The sequence below is a fragment of the Ochotona curzoniae genome, unplaced genomic scaffold, assembly GCF_017591425.1.
Source record: "Ochotona curzoniae isolate NIBS_2020 unplaced genomic scaffold, NIBS_Ocur_1.0 contig_2599, whole genome shotgun sequence".
NCBI classification, from domain to species: domain Eukaryota; kingdom Metazoa; phylum Chordata; class Mammalia; order Lagomorpha; family Ochotonidae; genus Ochotona; species Ochotona curzoniae.
The window spans coordinates 7,487,360-7,505,514 of NW_024465520.1; the positions used below are offsets into that span (position 1 = coordinate 7,487,360).

Consider the following 18,155-nt stretch of genomic DNA (forward strand, 5'->3'; position numbering starts at 1 on the left):
CCAGACTGATAGGCTCATGGGAGATAAGGGGCTAGTTGATGAGGCCTTGGAGTTTAGCAGGGCTTGGGGGTGGATGACATGAATTCTTGGTATTTCAAACAAGCTGGACACGAGTCCCTCATTCTCCTCAATCCTTCAGGGATGCTGAGGACTTGGAGAGAAGAGGAAGACCAACATTCAGAGGGAGATGGAGAGAAAAAGGAAAAATAGGAAGGGGTGGGTCTTAAAGTATTTACTTATTTGAAAAACAGCTGGCAGAGAGACAAAGAAAGATTTTCCATCCTCTAGTTTATGCCCCAAATGGCCACAAAGGCCAGGGTTGGGCCAGACTGAGGCCAGGCCCTCCATCCTGGGTTGCATGGGTTGTAGGGGCTAGGAAGCTGAGTCAGCCTCTGCTGTCCTTTCCAGGACATTAGCGGGGAGCTGGATGGTGGGTGGAATAGCCAAGACACTAACCAGTGTTCCGATACAAGACGCTGTTGGCATCACAAGCAGAGGCTTAATCCACTGAGCCACAATGCCAGCCCCTAGGACTTTGAGACAGTCCAGTGTCGTCAGAGCAGTGTGTTATCATTGAAGGTTACATTTGAAACTATAAATGTGTAAAAAGGTACATATTGCTACACATTTTTGCCGGGGGCAAACTCAGATAAAGAACACGGGTTAGAACTGTGAAGCTGCACAGCAGGTATTACCTTTCCTACTTCCAGAGCAAACGCCATGTCAGAAAAAGGATCGCGGAACTTGAAGTGGGCCTTTCTCCAGTCCCAGCTGAAGACATGAGCGGTAGTTCCAAAGATGCTCTCCCGCAGCTTCTGAGAGAGGGGACAGCAGCAGGTCACCAACGAGTCCTTCCTTCTTCCTCACCACACTCGTCAGGATGGGTTGGGGAGGGAGTCTGTCCCCTTCTAACTATGGCCCATAGATTCCAGAGTCCCCAGGTATTTTTTTGTTTTGTTTTGTTTTTATAAATCTCATTACCATTATTTAAAAGGCAGAGTTAGAAAGAGAGTTTCTTTTCTTTTCTTTGTTTTCTTTTTCTCTCTCTCTTTTATTCTTTTTTTAAGTGAAGAGCAGGTGGGCCCAGCATGATGGCCCAGTAGCTAAATACTTGCCTTGCACACACCAGGATCCCATAGGGACACCAGTTCATATCCCACCTGCTCTACTCAACATCCAGCCCCCTGCTTGTGGGCCGAGAAAGCAGTAAAGAACGCCTAAAGCCTTGGGACCCTGCACCCTTGTGGCTGACCCGGATGAAGCTCCTGGCTCCTGGCTTCAGATCAGCTCAGCTCCAGCCATTGAAGCCACTTGGGGAGTGAATTAGAAGATGGAATATCTTCCTTTCTGTCTCTCCTCTCTGTAAATCTGACTTTTCAATAAGAATAAACAAATCTTTAAAAAGATAAACAAAGAGCAGACTAAGAGCATTCTGGGACTTTTGAATCAGTGTGAGAGTTTTACAGTTGGTTTTTGTAAGATTTATTTATTTTTATTGCAAAGTCAGATATACAGGGAGGAAGAGAGAGAGAGGAAGATCTTCCATCTGTTGATTCATTCACCAAGTGGCAACAATGGCTGGAACTTAGCCAATCTGAAGCCAGGAGCCTAGAACTTCATCTGGGTCTCCCACACGGGTGCAGGGTCCCAAGGCTTTGGGCTGTCCTCAACTGCTAGATAGGTAGTGGGGCTGCCGGGATTAGAACTGGTGCCCATATATGATTCTGGTACATGTAAAGTGAAGACTTTAGCTGCTAGGTTATTGTGCCAGGCCATGTAGGTTTTTTTAAATTTTAAGTTTATTTTTATTGGAAAGGCAGATATATAGAGAGGAAGAGTCAGAGAAAGATCTTCCATCCACTGGTTTACTCCCCAAATGGCCACAATGGCTGGAACTGAGCCAATCTGAAACCAGGAGCCAGGAGTTTTTTCTGGATCTTCCCAGTTGGGTGCAAGGTCCCAAGGTCTTGGGCTATCTTCTGCTGTCTTCTCAGGCCATAAGTAGGGAGCTGGATCAGAATTGAGAAGCTAGGATATGAACTGCTACCTATATGAGATGCTGGCAATGGGAGATGGAGAATTAGCCAGCTGAGCCAACATATTGGCCCAAGAGAGGAGATCTTATAGCTGTTAGTTCATTCTGCAGATGGTTGTGATGAGTGGAAATGACAGGTCAAAGCCAGGAGCCAGGAATTCCTTTGGAGTCTTATATGTGTATGCAGGGGTCCGAGCACATGGCTTTCCCAGGTACTGGAACTGGAATAGAGGTCAGCAGCGGGGACTTGCACCAGTGCTTACCTGGCAAGCCAGCACTGCAGGTGTGACGTAACCCACTACACTACAGTGGAGCTCCTCTTCCTCCCAATTCTAAATATAGGAAGTCCTAGGCAAAATACTCACATCTGATGTCCTTCAGATTGTGGCAACCTCGTACTTTGTTGTTCCCACCCGATTCTGTCCCAGGTTTTCACCTTCCATTGCCAGCCACCTGCCTGGCAGTCCGCCATCTTTTGCTTGCTTGCATATCCAGGATTCTGTAACCCCCGCCTCTTACACCTTTCAGGTTTTCTGCTTTGCTCCAGGAGAAAGGAATGGGCAGGATGCTGTATTTCCAGTCCACATGTTGTGGAATCTTGTCCTAGGACCTTGGCAATGTGTTTGGAGACTCCATAGCTCATTGGGATAGGAGAAGGTTTTTACCATTTCCCAGAAAAATGGGAATAATTCTTTATAAACACATTTAAAATGGACTTCTTTCATGACAAAAGACTTGTTCATCATTTAGGATATGCCAGACCCTTTGTGAAATAGGACATAAAACGTCAAATAACCCACAATGTGTGCAAGATAGACTATGGCAAGGTCCACACGAGAAGGACCAAGTTCTAGAGGAAAACGGAGGCAGGAGAGAGAATTTCTGATGGAAGTACTCAGGAGGACTTCCTGGAAGAGGCAGCATTTGAACCAGGTAGGTAATTGGTAGCTACTATTTCAGAGCTTGCCTAAGCACCAGTCAGGGTCTAAGAGCTTAGCATTCATCCCAGGAAGTTAATTCTATGAAGGAAGTTCTTCCAGGATGCAGCGAAGGCACCTAAGGCATGGAGAGGTTACGGTGCTCGCAGTGTGAGACTCAGGTAGTAGAGAAACTATTGGCATTTGCAGCCAGCCTAATGAAGTCTCCCCGACTGCAACCCTTGGCATTTCTGTCCATTCTGGTGCCAACCATGACTGAATTTGTATTCAAAAAAATTTTTTTTAATTTATTTATCTTTATTGGAAAGTCAGATATACAGAGAGGAAGAGAGACAGAGAGGAAGATCTTCTGTCCACTGGTTCACTCCTCAAATGGCCGCAACAGCTGGAGCTGAGCCAATCTGAAGCCAGGAACCAGGAGCTTCTTCTAGATTTCCCATGTGGGTGCAGGGTGCCAAGGGTTTGGGCTGTCCTTGACTGCTTTCCCAGGCCACAAGCAGGGAGCTGGAAAGGAAGCAGGGCTGCTGGGATTAGAACTAGTGCCCATATGGGATCTCAACATGCGAGGCAAGGACTTTAGCCACTCGGCTACTGTGCTGGACCCTGAACTGGTTTTTTCATTAGCTTGGGCTGCTTTGTACAATGGAGAAAGCAATGATTTTAGATCATGTTCTTAAGAGGAATGAAAATCACTTGGCACACAGGTTGTAAAATGTCTAATGAGAACAAGACATTGTCATGAGTTACAGCTAGAAACTTTCCTGGGAAAGGTTTGAGTGAGCCCTGTAGGCTTTATGACGAGAAAAGGAGGTGGTCAGTGTGACGGAGTGGTAGGCAGGTGCTGCCCTTGAGCGAGTCAGATGCACCACGGGATAGTTTTTCTCACTGAGTAACCCCCTGGTATTAAGGAGTTACATCATGCCATGCCCAAGCACACTTCCATTCCAGCAGGGGCACGCAATCCACTCTGGGACAGATGGTTACAGCCCATTGCCTGTGGCAATGGGGACACCAGACAGAAAAAAAAAGATCTGCGGGTACGCACAGCAAGGCTCACGGTGACCTGTGGTGGAGAATTGTTCGGTGTGACTGGAACAGGGTGTGTGTGTTTGGAGGCCACATGGCACAAAGTAGAGTGGAAACTGACACGGGGTGGACCTTGGCCTTGGTCCTGAAGGGCTTTAAGTATTGGATTCAGGCATCTGGAGCCAGCTGGAGACGGAACAAACGGAACATGATGCTCTGTTCGTTTACAGCTGTGGTACCTTTCCCAGCAGTGCACAGAGCAGGTCCTAAGGATTTCTAGAAAGGATACAAGCAAGAGAGGCGTGCATCTGAAGGCTGTTCCCCAGCGGCGTCCCGGGGGCTGATTCTAGAGTTTGTTTTCTGGTCCTCTCTACCCTTAAAAGGAAAAGTTTTCTGCACGCAGAAATAGTGACAGGTGCATTTCAGGGTGAGCGAGTGGACAGTAATGTACTTGAAGAGAAACTGTGTGTACTGGGTCTCAGGACTACCTATCAAGGAGAGGCTGCACTGAAAGGACACTGGCTCGGTGTGTGCTCAGCGAGAGAGGGTCGCTAGCCCACGATGTCTCCAGGAGAGGCCTTGCAGAAGAAAGGAGAGTCTGCTTGCCCAGACATTGAGACTGCCCTGAGCAGAGGAAAGCGTGGCTCTTTCCAACTCAGGGGTTAGGAAGCTCCCACTCTGTTCCTGACTGGCCACATGGACACACGCTGAACCTCTTGCAGATTTTGCTTATTTAGAAATGGGTATTGCCCCGATCCCTCCACACCCTGACTTGTACTAGGCTTTGGAAGACTCGAGTGCTGAGCAAATGCTTCTTTCCTAAATGCCTTCTTGCCTTACAAACAACTGGACCTTTGTGGAACTGGCGCTTATATCATCAGTGCTTCCTAAGAAGGCATTTATACCCCAGATCACTAATGGAGTGACAGACTGTTGGCTTTCCCAAGTTCACAACTGATTCCTCAGCATCTGGTGTGGTACCTGGTACATGGAGGCACTCGGGGAGTATTTGTGGAACAGAAGAAGAATTAATTCAGCCTTTCCATCTTCCAGTTAAAGGACCGTGGCCCTGGGCAGGTCAATGGCACAGCCAAGGTCACACATGTAGTAGAGAGGACGGTGCCAGGACACAGTGCAGGCTTTCCAACTTACGCCAGCCAGGGTCTTCGTAGGAAACAGATGGCACCATCAGGTCAGGATGATTGATTTGAGGAGTGTTGAACTCACAGACTGCATACAAAGATGTAGGTCCCAGCAGTGTCGTGGGGCGAGCGGCAGTGGGGACCATGATAATGCCTAGACTTGAAGGGGTGAGGAGAGCGGGTGGTGGCCTGACCTGGGAAGGAGCGGACACTGCTGCAAGCAGGGGTCACTCAGCCTGCTCCAGGTGACCTCGCAGTCTTCCCTCACTGTCCTCTGGTTTCCTTTAGAGGCTCCCCATTGGGTAAAGTGATTCAGAAGCCAGAGTAGGGTCAGATTGTAGACAGGCACCCTGTAGGTCAGCGGCCTGGCAGACAGCAGGGTGGAGCAGAGTGACAGGGAATCAAGGTGGGCCCATGGGGGCTGGGGGCAAGTGAAGCCTGTGCCTGCAGTGTCAGCATCCCACATGGGCACCAGTTTGAGTCCCACTTGTATTACCAATCCGGCTCTCTGTCAATGTGCTGGGGAAAGCAGTGCAAGGCAATTCAAGTCCTTGGGTCCCTAGGAGACCTAGAGGAAGCTCCAAGCTCCTGACTTTATCCTGGTTTAGCCAGGATTATTGTGACACTTTGGGGAGTGAATCAGATGGAAGATGGAAGATTTCTCTCTGCCTCTCTTTTTCACGCCATGTAATTCTACCTTTCAAATAAATAGAATAAATATTTATTTCTGTTTTTTTTTAAAAATGGTCCACATGGATGTAACTCACTGTCCCAACCTGATATGCCTCTGGCACTCTGTCAGGAAGCAGTGAATTCATTGATGAATCTACTCAGAGGCCCAGGCTGTACCTCCCGCTCCCTCAGAGCCTCCCCTGCCTATTATTTCACCATTTGAGTTTCCTCTATTTGGGTCTCTCTACAGTATTTGAGCCCCTCAGAACTGCAGTTATATGATGCTGCTGCTGGGTGGTATGGCAGCTGCAGCAGGAGTCTGTTTACTGGCTGCTGATAAAAAGAAGCTACGGATGTGTGTTCCAGGCGAGGGGCTGGAGCAAGGCCTGGGAGCAGAGGAGGATGTAGAATGACCACTGGAGGACCTTGAGGAAGGGCTCACAGGTGACACTGGTCTTCTCTACCAGTCTGTCCCAGGTCAGCGTCAGCCAGTGTGCATTCCCCCATACACTGCAAATGAGCCAGAGCAGGAGAAGGAAGAAAGACGGAGCAGTGTGAAGAGCACAAGAACAGAGGGGGGACAGGAGAAGAGAGGCAGGTGAAGGCACACAGGCACTGTACCCCATCTGTCTCCATCAGGTGACAGCACATGCCCAACACTGCCAGGGGAGGGCAAGAGCAGCAGAAACACAACAGGCTCAGGACTCACGGGCACACGTGACTTGCCAGGACACTGCACTGCTGAAGCGCAGATTAGAACCGGTCAAACTTCCAGACCACCTCCCCAGTACAAAAGGACTCAGAATTGCAAGCCTTCTTGTTTGGAAATCCCAGGGTGTGTTTAATTAATGCTATTGCTATTTAAAGGACATGCTCATCTGGTCTATATCATTTTTTCTCTTTTTTTTTTTTTAAGAAAAATCAATTGTCTCTACTTCTGGGACTTCCTTAACACTCCACCAGCTCCGATTCAGGCAGCAGTGGTCTGAATCCTTTGTCTCTGGCCTTTTCCTAAGGGAGAGAATTGCCTTGGAAGAGTCCCCGGGGAAGCCTCCAGTTGCATCACGCTTGTGTTTGCAGAGAACTGGGGACATTCAGACACTCCTACCTCCCCAAGAAAGAGAAGCTAGAGGAATTTGGAACCATCTGGGAGTTCTTTCTCTGTTTTCAAAATGTGTACATCTAAACAAATAGCACACTTGCATGGTTCAAAATTCAGAGAGTGCCAAAGATTTGCTGTGCAAGAAAGCTCTCCCATCTATGTTTCTTCTGTACCCACACTCCATTGTTGATCTTGCAAAGCTTCCTGGAATCTATTTCCCTATTTACAGATAAACACCAATATAAATATAGAGCTTCTTTCTTTTTTCACATAAAAGCTAGCCTATCTTTCAGGTATATGCATATTTAAAACATTAAGAATGTTATGTTATTAGGTGAGGAGAGAGAGACAGATTCCATCTGCTAGTTCATTCTCCAAATGCCTACAGCAGCAAGGGATCAGCCAGGGTCACATCCAAGAGCTTGGAACTGAAGCTCAGTTTCCTACATGGGGTTAAGGGACCCTGCTATGGCGCCATCCCCACTGTCTCCTAGCATCTTTGGTAGCAAGAAACTGGAGTCAGGAGCCAAGACTGAAAACTAGTGAATCTGAAATGAGCTGTGAATGTCTTAACTGGCCGCTTAAGCTCTAGGTCACAGCCCTGTCTCAGGTATGCATAACCTTTAAGGTGACATTCTCCATGGAAATTCATCACAGAGGCCAACACAACTTTTACTAAAGATTTTCTGCTAGAAATATTATACTGTCAAGTAAAATGCAGACACACTGTCAATATCCCTCATCTAAAATGCTTGGCACCACAAATAGTTCAGCTTTTGATTTTTTTCAAATTTTGCAACTCTTGGATTTGCATTTGAGATAATCTTGGGAATGAGACATAAGTCTAAACTCAAAATTTGTTTGTTTCGTACGAATGCATTTCCAAAAGTTCATTTAAAAATTGAGCTAAAAGACATTGCAACACCAAAAATTCTGAACTACATGCATAGTTTATTACACAGATTTTCCATGACTTTGGGGAACTTTTGACTGTTGCATGAAGTCAGCTATAGAATTTTCTACTGTAGCACCATGTCAGCACTCACAAAGATTTGGAATTCAGAGCATTTTGGGTTACAGATCTTTGGATTAGGGGTGCTCAACTTGCAGTTTTTCTTACTTCTGCCTGTAGCCTGGGGCTCTGACAGCATTGTATAAAGCCAACCTTGTGAAGTCATGAAGACAGGTTACGGGTCATCGTCTCGCTAAATACAGAATCCCACGAGAGTTCTGCTGACCCGCTGTCTCTCTGTGGCCCCAAAATGGAAGGACGATGGATTAAGGTGGACAGATCTGATGATGAGAGGTGTCCCAGTACTCTTGAGACGCGTACTTGGCCAAGGAGGATGCTGCTCTGTGCAGCCGGTGAAGGGATGCCGGATAAGGCAGAAGGCAGGGGTAGGGTAGGCTCAACACTTGACTGGGTCCTGTCTGAGGGCTTCAGGAAAGGCTGGATTGAGGGATGTAAGTACTTCAGCTGGGATCAGCTGTGTTCAAAAAGCTGAGGGAGACTTACTGGTTTCCCCAGGAGGAACTTTGGTCCTGGTACCTTGTATGCAACCTGTGCAACCGGCTGTAGAACAAATGTTGCAAGTCTTGGCTGGAGTGACGACACTGACATGGGGTTTCTATGAACCTGCCCAGGTGGATGGCAGCATGTCTGCAGGAAGGAAGCGCCTCTTCCAAGTCTTGTTTTAGTGCTCTGAGTGTAAGTCTCAGCCAGAGGGTCTAGAAGGTAGTGTGATTTTATAAAATTGCAGCACTCCGTGGTGCTACCTCAGGGGGTCTGTGATGTCCTGATGTAGTAGTAACTTATTCAAAGGTAACGGCCTCAGGCTTAACTGTCAAAATTGAAGAAGTGTTCAAGAGCACCTCTCGAGTTCAGGAGGAAAACAGACTACCATTACCAGCGTCGTTGAACAATGCCATAAATAAGTGATTGTCATTATATTCTGTTCCAAAGAGCCACCGGCTGTAGTCTCATCCCCAATCCTACGCTCACATGACACACATCCAATGCCCAGCCTGTGCTGGGAAAGATTGTGTTTCGCCTCCTGTCTAATTGACAAGCTGTGCTTACCGTAGCCATCGCTAGGGAGACGGGAGAGCCGCCCAGTTTTGAAGAGATGATAGAGGGCTTGGGAGCAGAACAAAGGCTGCTGCATGGCAAATGTCCCTGTCCCTTGCGCTGCAGTAGGCCTTCTCCATCTTCAACTTCATCAGCAGCTACAGGGTCGCCTCCACGCCTCTGCAGAAAATGCCACCACCCCCCAAAACAAAAGAGCTACAGATGACCTTGTTTTAAAATTTCTTTGACTGATCTCTCTCTCTCTCTCTGAGATACCAGTCTTCAGAAAATGTTGCCTCACTTTTAAAGATGTCTGGAAATCATGATAAACAGCAATATAAAAAGCAGGAAAATGTGTCTGTGTCAGAGGGGTTCCTCACAAGTTCTCCATGCCTTGAAGAGGTGAAATGTAACTATGGAAACGTAATTAAAGCTATCAAGACCTTGACTTGAAATTATGTGTCGAGGAGGATGTAAATGTCACCGTCTCTTGTTTTGAGAAGATAACGTTTTATAAACATTGAACATTTCTTTCAGGTCTAGGTGAGGTATTTCTTGCTGTGTTGTTAGGTAGTCAGTCAATGAATCCGCTTGCTTCTTTTTAATTCTTTCAGATTTTCATCACACAGTAAATGAATACAGTACTACTACTCTTATTTGTTTAATCGACTCCCACTTAATTTTTTTTTTTTTACTTTTCTTGACTGATTCTTACAGCATTTCATTGTACTTTAGCATCAAGTCATTGTCTTACTTCCCTACCTTCTACACCAATGTCATAAAATAAGGCTGCCCCATAGGCAGCTGGAACCTGAAGGAGGCGGCCGTCTCGCTTCCGCTGTATTTCTGCAGGCAAAGATGCTTTCTTATCGCAGAAACACAGCGTTGAAGTCGCAGAACTGATGGGATAAGATGCGTTTGGTAAATCAAATGGAAAATCTTCGCATCTGTGCCAATGGTTTCCCTGCACCTTGTGTAAAACATAACTTGACATTTATTTATTTTTCCTCCCACCGGCTGCTTTATCTTTTGAATGTTCTCTTGTCCCAAATGCTGCTGTCTTCAGTCAATGTTTTCAGAACTCAAATGGGAGCATTTCTCTCTTCAATTCTAGTTTAGACTATGGGGAAGAGAATTCTAGCACAAATAAAAATTTTTATCACAGGTTACTTGTGGCAGGATGCTTTAGTGTTACAGCTAAAATATTAATCAACTGCTTGATGGTTTATATCATAGAAATTACCTTACTATTTTGTACTGTCTTCACTCAGGGATTGGAATAATGCCTGAAACACAGCGGCCACAAACTCATAACCTTATCAAATTACATGAGATACAAATATATTTCATTTAATAATGTATAACAGCTTCAAGAGCACTCTTTTAAAGACCTGGATTCGGTTATCTTTCCCTTATTTGAAAACAGGTGAAAAGAAATGTTTTTTCAGAAGCTAGATAGAGATGATAACTATATTCAAAATGACTTTTCTTTGAGGACACTGCAACAGTCGGTTGTCAGAATCTAGTGGTATTTTGCAAGTGTGGGAAACTTAAAATCTAATATTACTTCTTTCTAAAACAATAACCATATGGTATTCTTAATGACGAAAGTAGTTCTTACAAGTGGGAAGAGAAATTTGTGAAAAAGGAAAGCACCAGAAAAACTCAACAGGTTTGCTAGTTTCATGTTTTCACGCATTATATGCCACTGAGTGAGTGACGTTATGTGAGCAGAATAAATTCAGATTATGTTGTTAATGTGATTGTTTGAAGAAACAACTAGAGGAAAACACCTGGACTTTGAGAAAAGTCATTACCTGGGAAATTGTGTTATTGGTTCCCAACCTATAAATGAAAGAGAAAATATCAAATAAATGACCCAATCTGTTCCGGCCTCACATCCACAAACCTCCTCGAATCCCAGCATGGCTGGCGAAGGCTCTGGCTACAGATAGCTGCATCCAAAGCAGTCACAGCGAATCTAGATCGGAAATTTCTCATCAGCATCAAAGCTGATTTCTTACACACTCGGCAGCCCTCTGTTTCTGGAGAAATGGAAACTCTTACCTGTGATAACTAAAGATGTCTCTCCATTTGTCAAGAAATACAAGTTTCTTCGTTATTTCCTCTAAACCCAGCTCTTGGGAGCTTGGTTCTTGGCCTGAGGACTCCGTGTCCATTTGGATAAGGTGAGAAATTGAAAGAAGTTGTTATGATGGGAGAGAAGTGCAGCTATGGTGAAGTAAGATGGCTGGCACAGTGGCCAGGTGAGCTGGGCTGCTTTCCCTGGTGACCTGCCAGGGGAGCATGTCCCATGATTGCCATCCTCCATGATTGTAAGGTGCTGCTATCAGATCACAATGAAACTTTCATTAGAGGTGGAGCCCTTTGTGTGTTTCTGTTCCTTGTATAGGTGCCATGAATGTTTAATTTGCAGCACAGATTTCAAAACAAAAGGGGTTGCAATTACTTATCCTTATCTAAGCAACGGAGATGATTTGATGGATGGGAGATATGCTGGTGGAAAGTGATAGTTCCTTGGAATGTGATGCTTGCGTGAAAGTGTTCATAGAATAAAAATTCACAGCCAAAGTGGATAAAAGTCATCCTACGGATTTGGAAAACTTTTTAATACTGTAGGATAGATAATAAACAGGGACGACACTAGCCAACAGATGTTTGATGTAGAGTTTAGTATATTAAAATCTTGCACAGTTGAAGAAGGACTTGTCTGATTCATTGCGTGGAAAAACCTCAGAATCCTCTCCCTTGCCATGACCAGCATACTGAAGAGGTTTGTGGTTGTGAAAGTAAATTTTACAGGTGAACTATTCACATGGTACCTTTGAAATTCCAGCCTGAATGTTGCCATGAAGATTTTTTTCAAATGGGATGACTGTTTCAATGAGTAAACTTTGAGTAAAGTAGATCATCCACCAAAGGTAGGTGGATGCATCCAACCACTTGAACACTTTAAAAGAGAAGCCTACCATCCTCAGTAGACCAAGGAATTCTGCCCCCGTGTGGCCTTTGGCCTGGAGACTAGAGCATCATTCCTTCCTGGGACTGTAGCATGATGGTCTGTCCTGCAAATTTCAGTCTCTCTCTTTTTCTCTCTCTCTCTGTCTTCCTCCTCTTGTTTCTCCTGGAGCCCTAATAAAATGATGTTTATTAAAAAAAATAAATAAAACATTACCAGTGAAAGTTTTCTTGCCTCTCCTGACTTGGATGAACATCACATTTGAACCTCCTTAGCGAGAGGCCATTTCTCTGCACGAGCATTTCTGACCATTAGTTTCATGAGATCCCGAGAGGCCAAGGCGAGGAGACTGTTGGGGTTGGTTGTGACTTGAGCAGACAGGACTGGGGAATTGGCTATTTGTGATATTGCAAAGACCTTGGAGCATCCTAAGGCACTAAGTAAACCAGAAGTCATTTGGTGGCCACAATCTCATCTGGGACTGCTCTCCCACCAGTTTCTTTAAGTTTTAGTGATTGTTTAACTGTTTAATATTCATAAATCTCATAAATAATTGATGCTTGACTAATTTTCTTATAAACCTAAGAATAATGAATTCTTATTTACCTTCTCTAACCATAAATCCTCCCCTTCTTTAAAAACAAAAAAAGATATTGCTGCTTTCTTCTTTATAGCATCAGTATTTAAAATTTATTGGACACCCTTAGTGTAAAAACACTAAGAAATTACATGATCCTTGCTCTCCAACAATAAAAGAAATATTCAGAAGCCTTCTACTTAGAAAGTCATATTAAAAAATAAATTCTGCATCTGCTATTTAAATTATTTAACAATCTACAAACAGCTAAGAAAACTTTTTTTTCAAAGAATCATTATTCAGTCTGTGTATTTTTGGCTATGTCTGTGTCCCAATTTGCACCAAGTGGACAATTTACCAATAATAGATTTCATTGGGTCATCAACCATAGGCTGAGTATTTTGAGTGTTCTCTATAATGCCAGGCACCTGCAGATGCTAAGATGGTGAGGTGGATACACTGTGGCTCCTACTCTTTTAACATTTGACACATAATGTTTGGATGTCTTTATGGTCTGTAGCGTGGTAATTTGATTCCTAGTTACACAGTGCAACGATAAAAATCCAGGTAATTGGCCTTTCCATCTCTTTATCTGAAAGTTGTGAACTTTGGCGCTCTTCTTGCTGTTGTGAAATGTAGCATAGACTATTGTAGACCACGGCAATCCCTCTGTGTTACGCAACACTGCCCTTCCTACTCTTTCTAGCAAATGTGACAGACACAGCATGAGAGCAGAGTGCTGTGAGCACAGCAGCCCAGATGCAGTGGCTGGGAACAGGAGTAGCCAGCAAGAGGAGGGGTCATACAGGGACAGGCAGGAAGGGGAGGGGTTACCAGGCTTGCCGCTGGTCCAACCCGCCTGGTTTTAAGTCCCAGTTGCACCTCTGACAGACTGCATGGCCTTGAAGTTGTACCTCAGTGACTTCCTCTGTGAAGTGGGGATAATTTCATCTCCTTATCATACTGTCACACCTCATTTGTGAGCATAGCTATCACCCCCTTTGTTCAGATCTTCTTAATCTTCCCATTGTTTGTTTAGATTTAATGCCCAGAGGTGGAATGACTGAGTTGAATGATAGTCATTCTAAAGTCATTGATACATACTGTGGAGGTTCACTGTTGTTTGAGATTATCACTTGCCAAGCTGTTCTCATTGCTTCTATACCCAGGTTGGAATTCATGGTCCACTCTGTTAGGTCCACCGAACACCCAAAAAGGAACATGTCAGATGAGTCTAGAAAAATTATAGATGACCTTTATTGAAAGAATTTCTGCCTTGCAGCGGAAAGACACACAAAGCAGGAATCTATAGAGGAAAGAAAAGGCCAGGAGGAGACATGCAAGGGAGTTTTAAACCCCTCTTGACACAGAAGCTAAAGCAGGGATTGCGTCCACCCTTATTTGGTGGGGAATATTGGCTTGTATCCAATATTGGTGCAGTAGTGACCCTGCAGCCTGAGGGGTGCACCAGAATTCCCAGGTTGTAGCCTGAGGTCAGAGTGAGGACTTCCTCTGGTCACCGTGGCAACCATCACACTCTTTATGGTAAAGAATGTGCTGCTCTTTCTCTCTTTGCCAGTGTTCGTCAAATGGGTAAGACCCATCTCCCAAGCATGCTGAGACTCAGCATGTAATTCAGCCACAGCCAGAAGCAGCTGCCGCAGTCTCGGCCCTGAGTGTGAGTGCTAGGGTGCACAGAACAGATGAGATTGGGGCTCCTGGACCAAGGCTGGAGAGGTAGGATAGCGGAGAAGACAGGCCAGTGTGAATTCTTGAATCACCCTCTTCTACACTGTAAAGCCCTTGCCTCAAGCCCACATCATGTACCTGAAGATCCTATCCAAAGATGGCCCCTGATGAAGCAGAGTTGGAGCAGCATAGAGGGTCCCAGACAGCCATGGTCCTGCTGCAGCAAAAAGAAAAGATCAAGTACAAAGCAGAAACTGTGGAAGAGGCATGGGGCGAAGGCAGCAACCAAAACTATTCACCTGGCAAGCAATGAACTACGCAAGTGCCTGAGTCCATTTGTGTTGTTTGCTGATAATTTCCAAAAGATCAAAATAACAAAGAAATCATGCACGTGGGCCAAAGCAGGGTATTCATATGTAGGAATGCCCTGGCGTTGACGCCTGCCGTGCTGTGGCAGCTGATCTTTGGACTCTTTGACTCCGTTCTGCCTTATAGTCGCAGTTGAAAGCCTTGGGCATACAAGCATTTTGACTAGCTTGCAAAAGTATCTACAACCTTTTCTTTTGGCTGTTTGCTTGTGATGTTTCCTAAATAGAAACCTGGAAGCAGAATTTTAGAGGCTTTTGATTTTTTTCTTTTTAACAAAATCTCGTTAGTGTTTCATTAACCTTACCCCTGGAAAGCTTCTCCTTGGGATTAGGTTAAATCCTTCAAGCCTTAATTATCATTCATTTTCTTTAGTTCTGCTGTCTATGGAGATGGAAATTTCCTGATTATATTCCTTCCTGAAAGAATCCTGCCAGTCAGTCCACTGGAAACCAGAAGAGGACTGATATGGTCTGCCTTTGTTCTCCTGCTGGCGTGGCGAGGAGGAACAAGATGAGGGTCAGGTTCAGGGTCAGATTGCAGCTTCCCTCCCCAACCCACTCTCCTCCCCACCCCCGCCCCATGCCGGCTTCATAACCTTGGAGAAGTTTTCTTGTCTCTCTGAGCTTCGCTTCCCACACCTTCTAGAACTTACCTGTTATAAGATTATGGCTTATGCAAAACCCCTAGTCTTTTTATCAATGCTTTCTTTCCACTTATATGGGGAAGTCCTCCCTATCAGGTTTTTAAAATGTTGTCTTTATGTATTTTAGGGGAGGCAGCATGGTTCAGGGTAGAGCTAGAGGTCCTGAAGGCTAGGATATGATCTCAACCCGGTCTTTGGGTCATCAGTCACTGCAGTGGGTCACCGTCATCATCCTCAAGGCCTTCAGGACTGGCGTGGTGTCACAGTCAGTGCATTACTGGTCCTGAGACCTTTGGAAGTGCCTGAGTGAGAAGGGTTATAGGAACATCTTAGATTCTTACTGGTTGACTCTTGGTGAGTTTAGCTAGCTGGTCTCCAGAATGAGCTAGCCTCGAGTAGAGGTTTGGTGCTTTCAACGTGACTCCCCAACACTTGTGGAAGGCAGACAGACTGGAATTGAGTTCATTGTGAATGACAGATGATTTCATCAATAGCACCTGTGTCATGAAACCTCTATGGAAACCCCCAAATGACTTAGTTGAAGAAATTTGCACCTTAGCATCCATGTGTTGGGAAAATGGCGCATCTTGTCCCCAAGGGTGAAAGATGCCTGCTTTGGGGACCTTCTAGATCTTGCCTCTTCATTTGACTGTTGATGTGTATCCTTTATAATAAACTGGTGAACATGAGCAGAGCAGGTCCCTGAACTGTGTGAGCCATTCTAACGAGTGATTCAAGTTTTCGGAAGGTCGTGCTAACCCCTGATGTGTACCTGGTAGTGTGAATGATGTGGATACTTGTGACTGGTGTCTGAAATGAGTGTGATCTTGTTGGAGTGAGCCCTTCAGTCTGTGCAGTGGGACAAGCCTCTAAATAGCTGGTGCCTAAATTGCATTGTAAGACATCTACTGGGTGCCAGGGATTGGAGAACTGGTGCGTGGAGAGAAACTACTCCTTTGGTATCAGAGAGAACCCAACAACAACAACATTTAAAGTCCATGTCCCACAGTCATATTGATTGAGTGGGAATCTTTGCTCCTCTTTGCTTTTTTGGTTGGTTGGTTTGGTTGGTTGTTTGTTTAAGACTTATTTATTTTTAGCAGGCAAGTCAGATTTATAGAGAGGAGAGACAGAAAGATATTCCATGAGCTGGTTCATTCTCCAAATAGCCACAATGGCTAGAGCTAAACTGATCAAAAGCCAGGAGCCAGAAGCTTTTTCTGGTCTCCCATGCAGGTACTGGATCCCAAGACTTTGGGCTGTCCTTGATTGCTTTCCCAGGCCAGAAGCAGGGAACAGGATGGGAAGCAGGGCTGCTGGGACATGAACTAGCTGGGAACCTGGCTTGTGCAAGGCAAGGAATTTAACTGCTAGGCTACTGTGCCAAGCCCCAGATAACTACTTCTTTTTTTTTTTTAAGATTTATTATTTTTTTTTATTGGGAAGTCAGATATACAGAGGAGAGGAGAGATAAAGCAGAGGATCTTCCATCTGTTGATTCCCTCCCCAAGTGGCCACGTGGCCAGAGCTGAGCCAATCCAAAGCCAGGAGCCCAGAGCCTCCTCGGGGTCTCCCACATGGGTGCAAGATCCCAAGGCTTTGGGCTGTCCTTGACTGCTTTGCCAGGCCACAGGCAGGGAGCTAGATGGGAAGTGGAGCTGCCGGGATTAGAGCTGGCATCCATATGGGATCCCAGGAATGCAAGGCAGGGACTTTAACTGCTAGGCCACCACACTGTGTCCCAGATATATATATAAAAAAAAGTAGTTGAAGTAGCCTCAACATTCCGAGCTGGAGAAGGTCTCTATCAGCTGAAAGGGCCCACACAGATAGAGCAGGTTATTGTTTTAGGGCTTAGCCTTCATTTGATTTGTCTTTCTGATTGAACCAGGACTCTGACTGTAAACAACAGAAATGCAGTTTAAACTGGCTTAAGAGAGACTGGCTTAGGGACTCATGTGCTTTCAAGGCAGAAATGCAGTTAAATGCAGTTTATCCATGGTTGAGTACATGCACTCCACAGACACTGTCAGGCTCTGGTCTCTGCACCTCTGGCCTTGCCTTCTTCTGTGTGGGCCTGACTTTCAGGAAGGTTCTCCTGTGAGCACGATGACTGCTTCAGGCTGACTTTCAACAGCTGAGTTACTCTAGCAACGATAGCCTTTTTTTCTAGTAGTTGCAATAGAATTGCAGGACTGGTTCTCATGGCATCGTATGCCCAGCCACTGTGGCTGGGGCAAAGAAAGCACTGATGACTAGGCTGGAGGACCACATTACCCCCTGAATCACAAACCCTGAGGGTGAGGAGTGATGGGAAAACTAAAATGCTGGCATCAGAATTGCAGGTGGATGTGTGTTTACAAAGGTGACTCACTGTAGTCTTACGAAGTACACATTCCAGATCAGGGACGCCATTTCAGAATGAATCAACTCATTGAAAGAGCTAATTCTGAAAACACATATGGAGACTACCACAGTGGCAGGAACTCTGAAGCCATCTGTGCTTTGGTTTTTGTTTTTTAAAATATTTGATTATATCTTTAAGAAAGAGAGGGAGAGAGATCTTCCATCCACTGGTTCACTCCCCAAATGGTTGTAGTAACCAGAGCTGGGCTGATACAAAACCAGGGTCCAAGAGCTTCTTCTAGGGCTCCCATGTGGGTACAGGGTCCCAAAGACTTGAGGTAACTTCTGCTGCTTTCCCAGACCATAAGCAGGGAATTGAATTAGAAGTGGAGCAGTCAGGATTTGAACCGGTACACATATGGGATACAGCTGCCACAGATACAGGCTTAGCCTACAATGCCACAGAGTACTCATTTCTTTTGTCCAGAGTGTATTACTGGAGCACAGCTGAGCCACTGCACTTCAGAACCATTTTCTGCAAGTGAGGGATTTGAGATTTATCTGTTAC

General features: G+C 45.3%; 1 protein-coding gene across 1 annotated transcript in view; it reads right to left on the minus strand.

Annotated features, from left to right (window-relative positions):
- The window catches only part of MINDY4B (MINDY family member 4B), a 31,891-nt gene extending 20,728 nt beyond the window's left edge, over positions 1 to 11,163 (minus strand). Inside the window, exons 1-4 of the mRNA XM_040974900.1 lie at positions 11,051 to 11,163; positions 10,801 to 10,828; positions 8,996 to 9,163; positions 696 to 815 (exon numbers count right to left, since the gene is read on the minus strand). Of these exons, the coding sequence (XP_040830834.1) occupies positions 696 to 815; positions 8,996 to 9,163; positions 10,801 to 10,828; positions 11,051 to 11,163 (429 nt within the window). The remainder of the gene's footprint in view (positions 1 to 695; positions 816 to 8,995; positions 9,164 to 10,800; positions 10,829 to 11,050) is intronic.
- Positions 11,164 to 18,155: the final 6,992 nt, after the last annotated feature.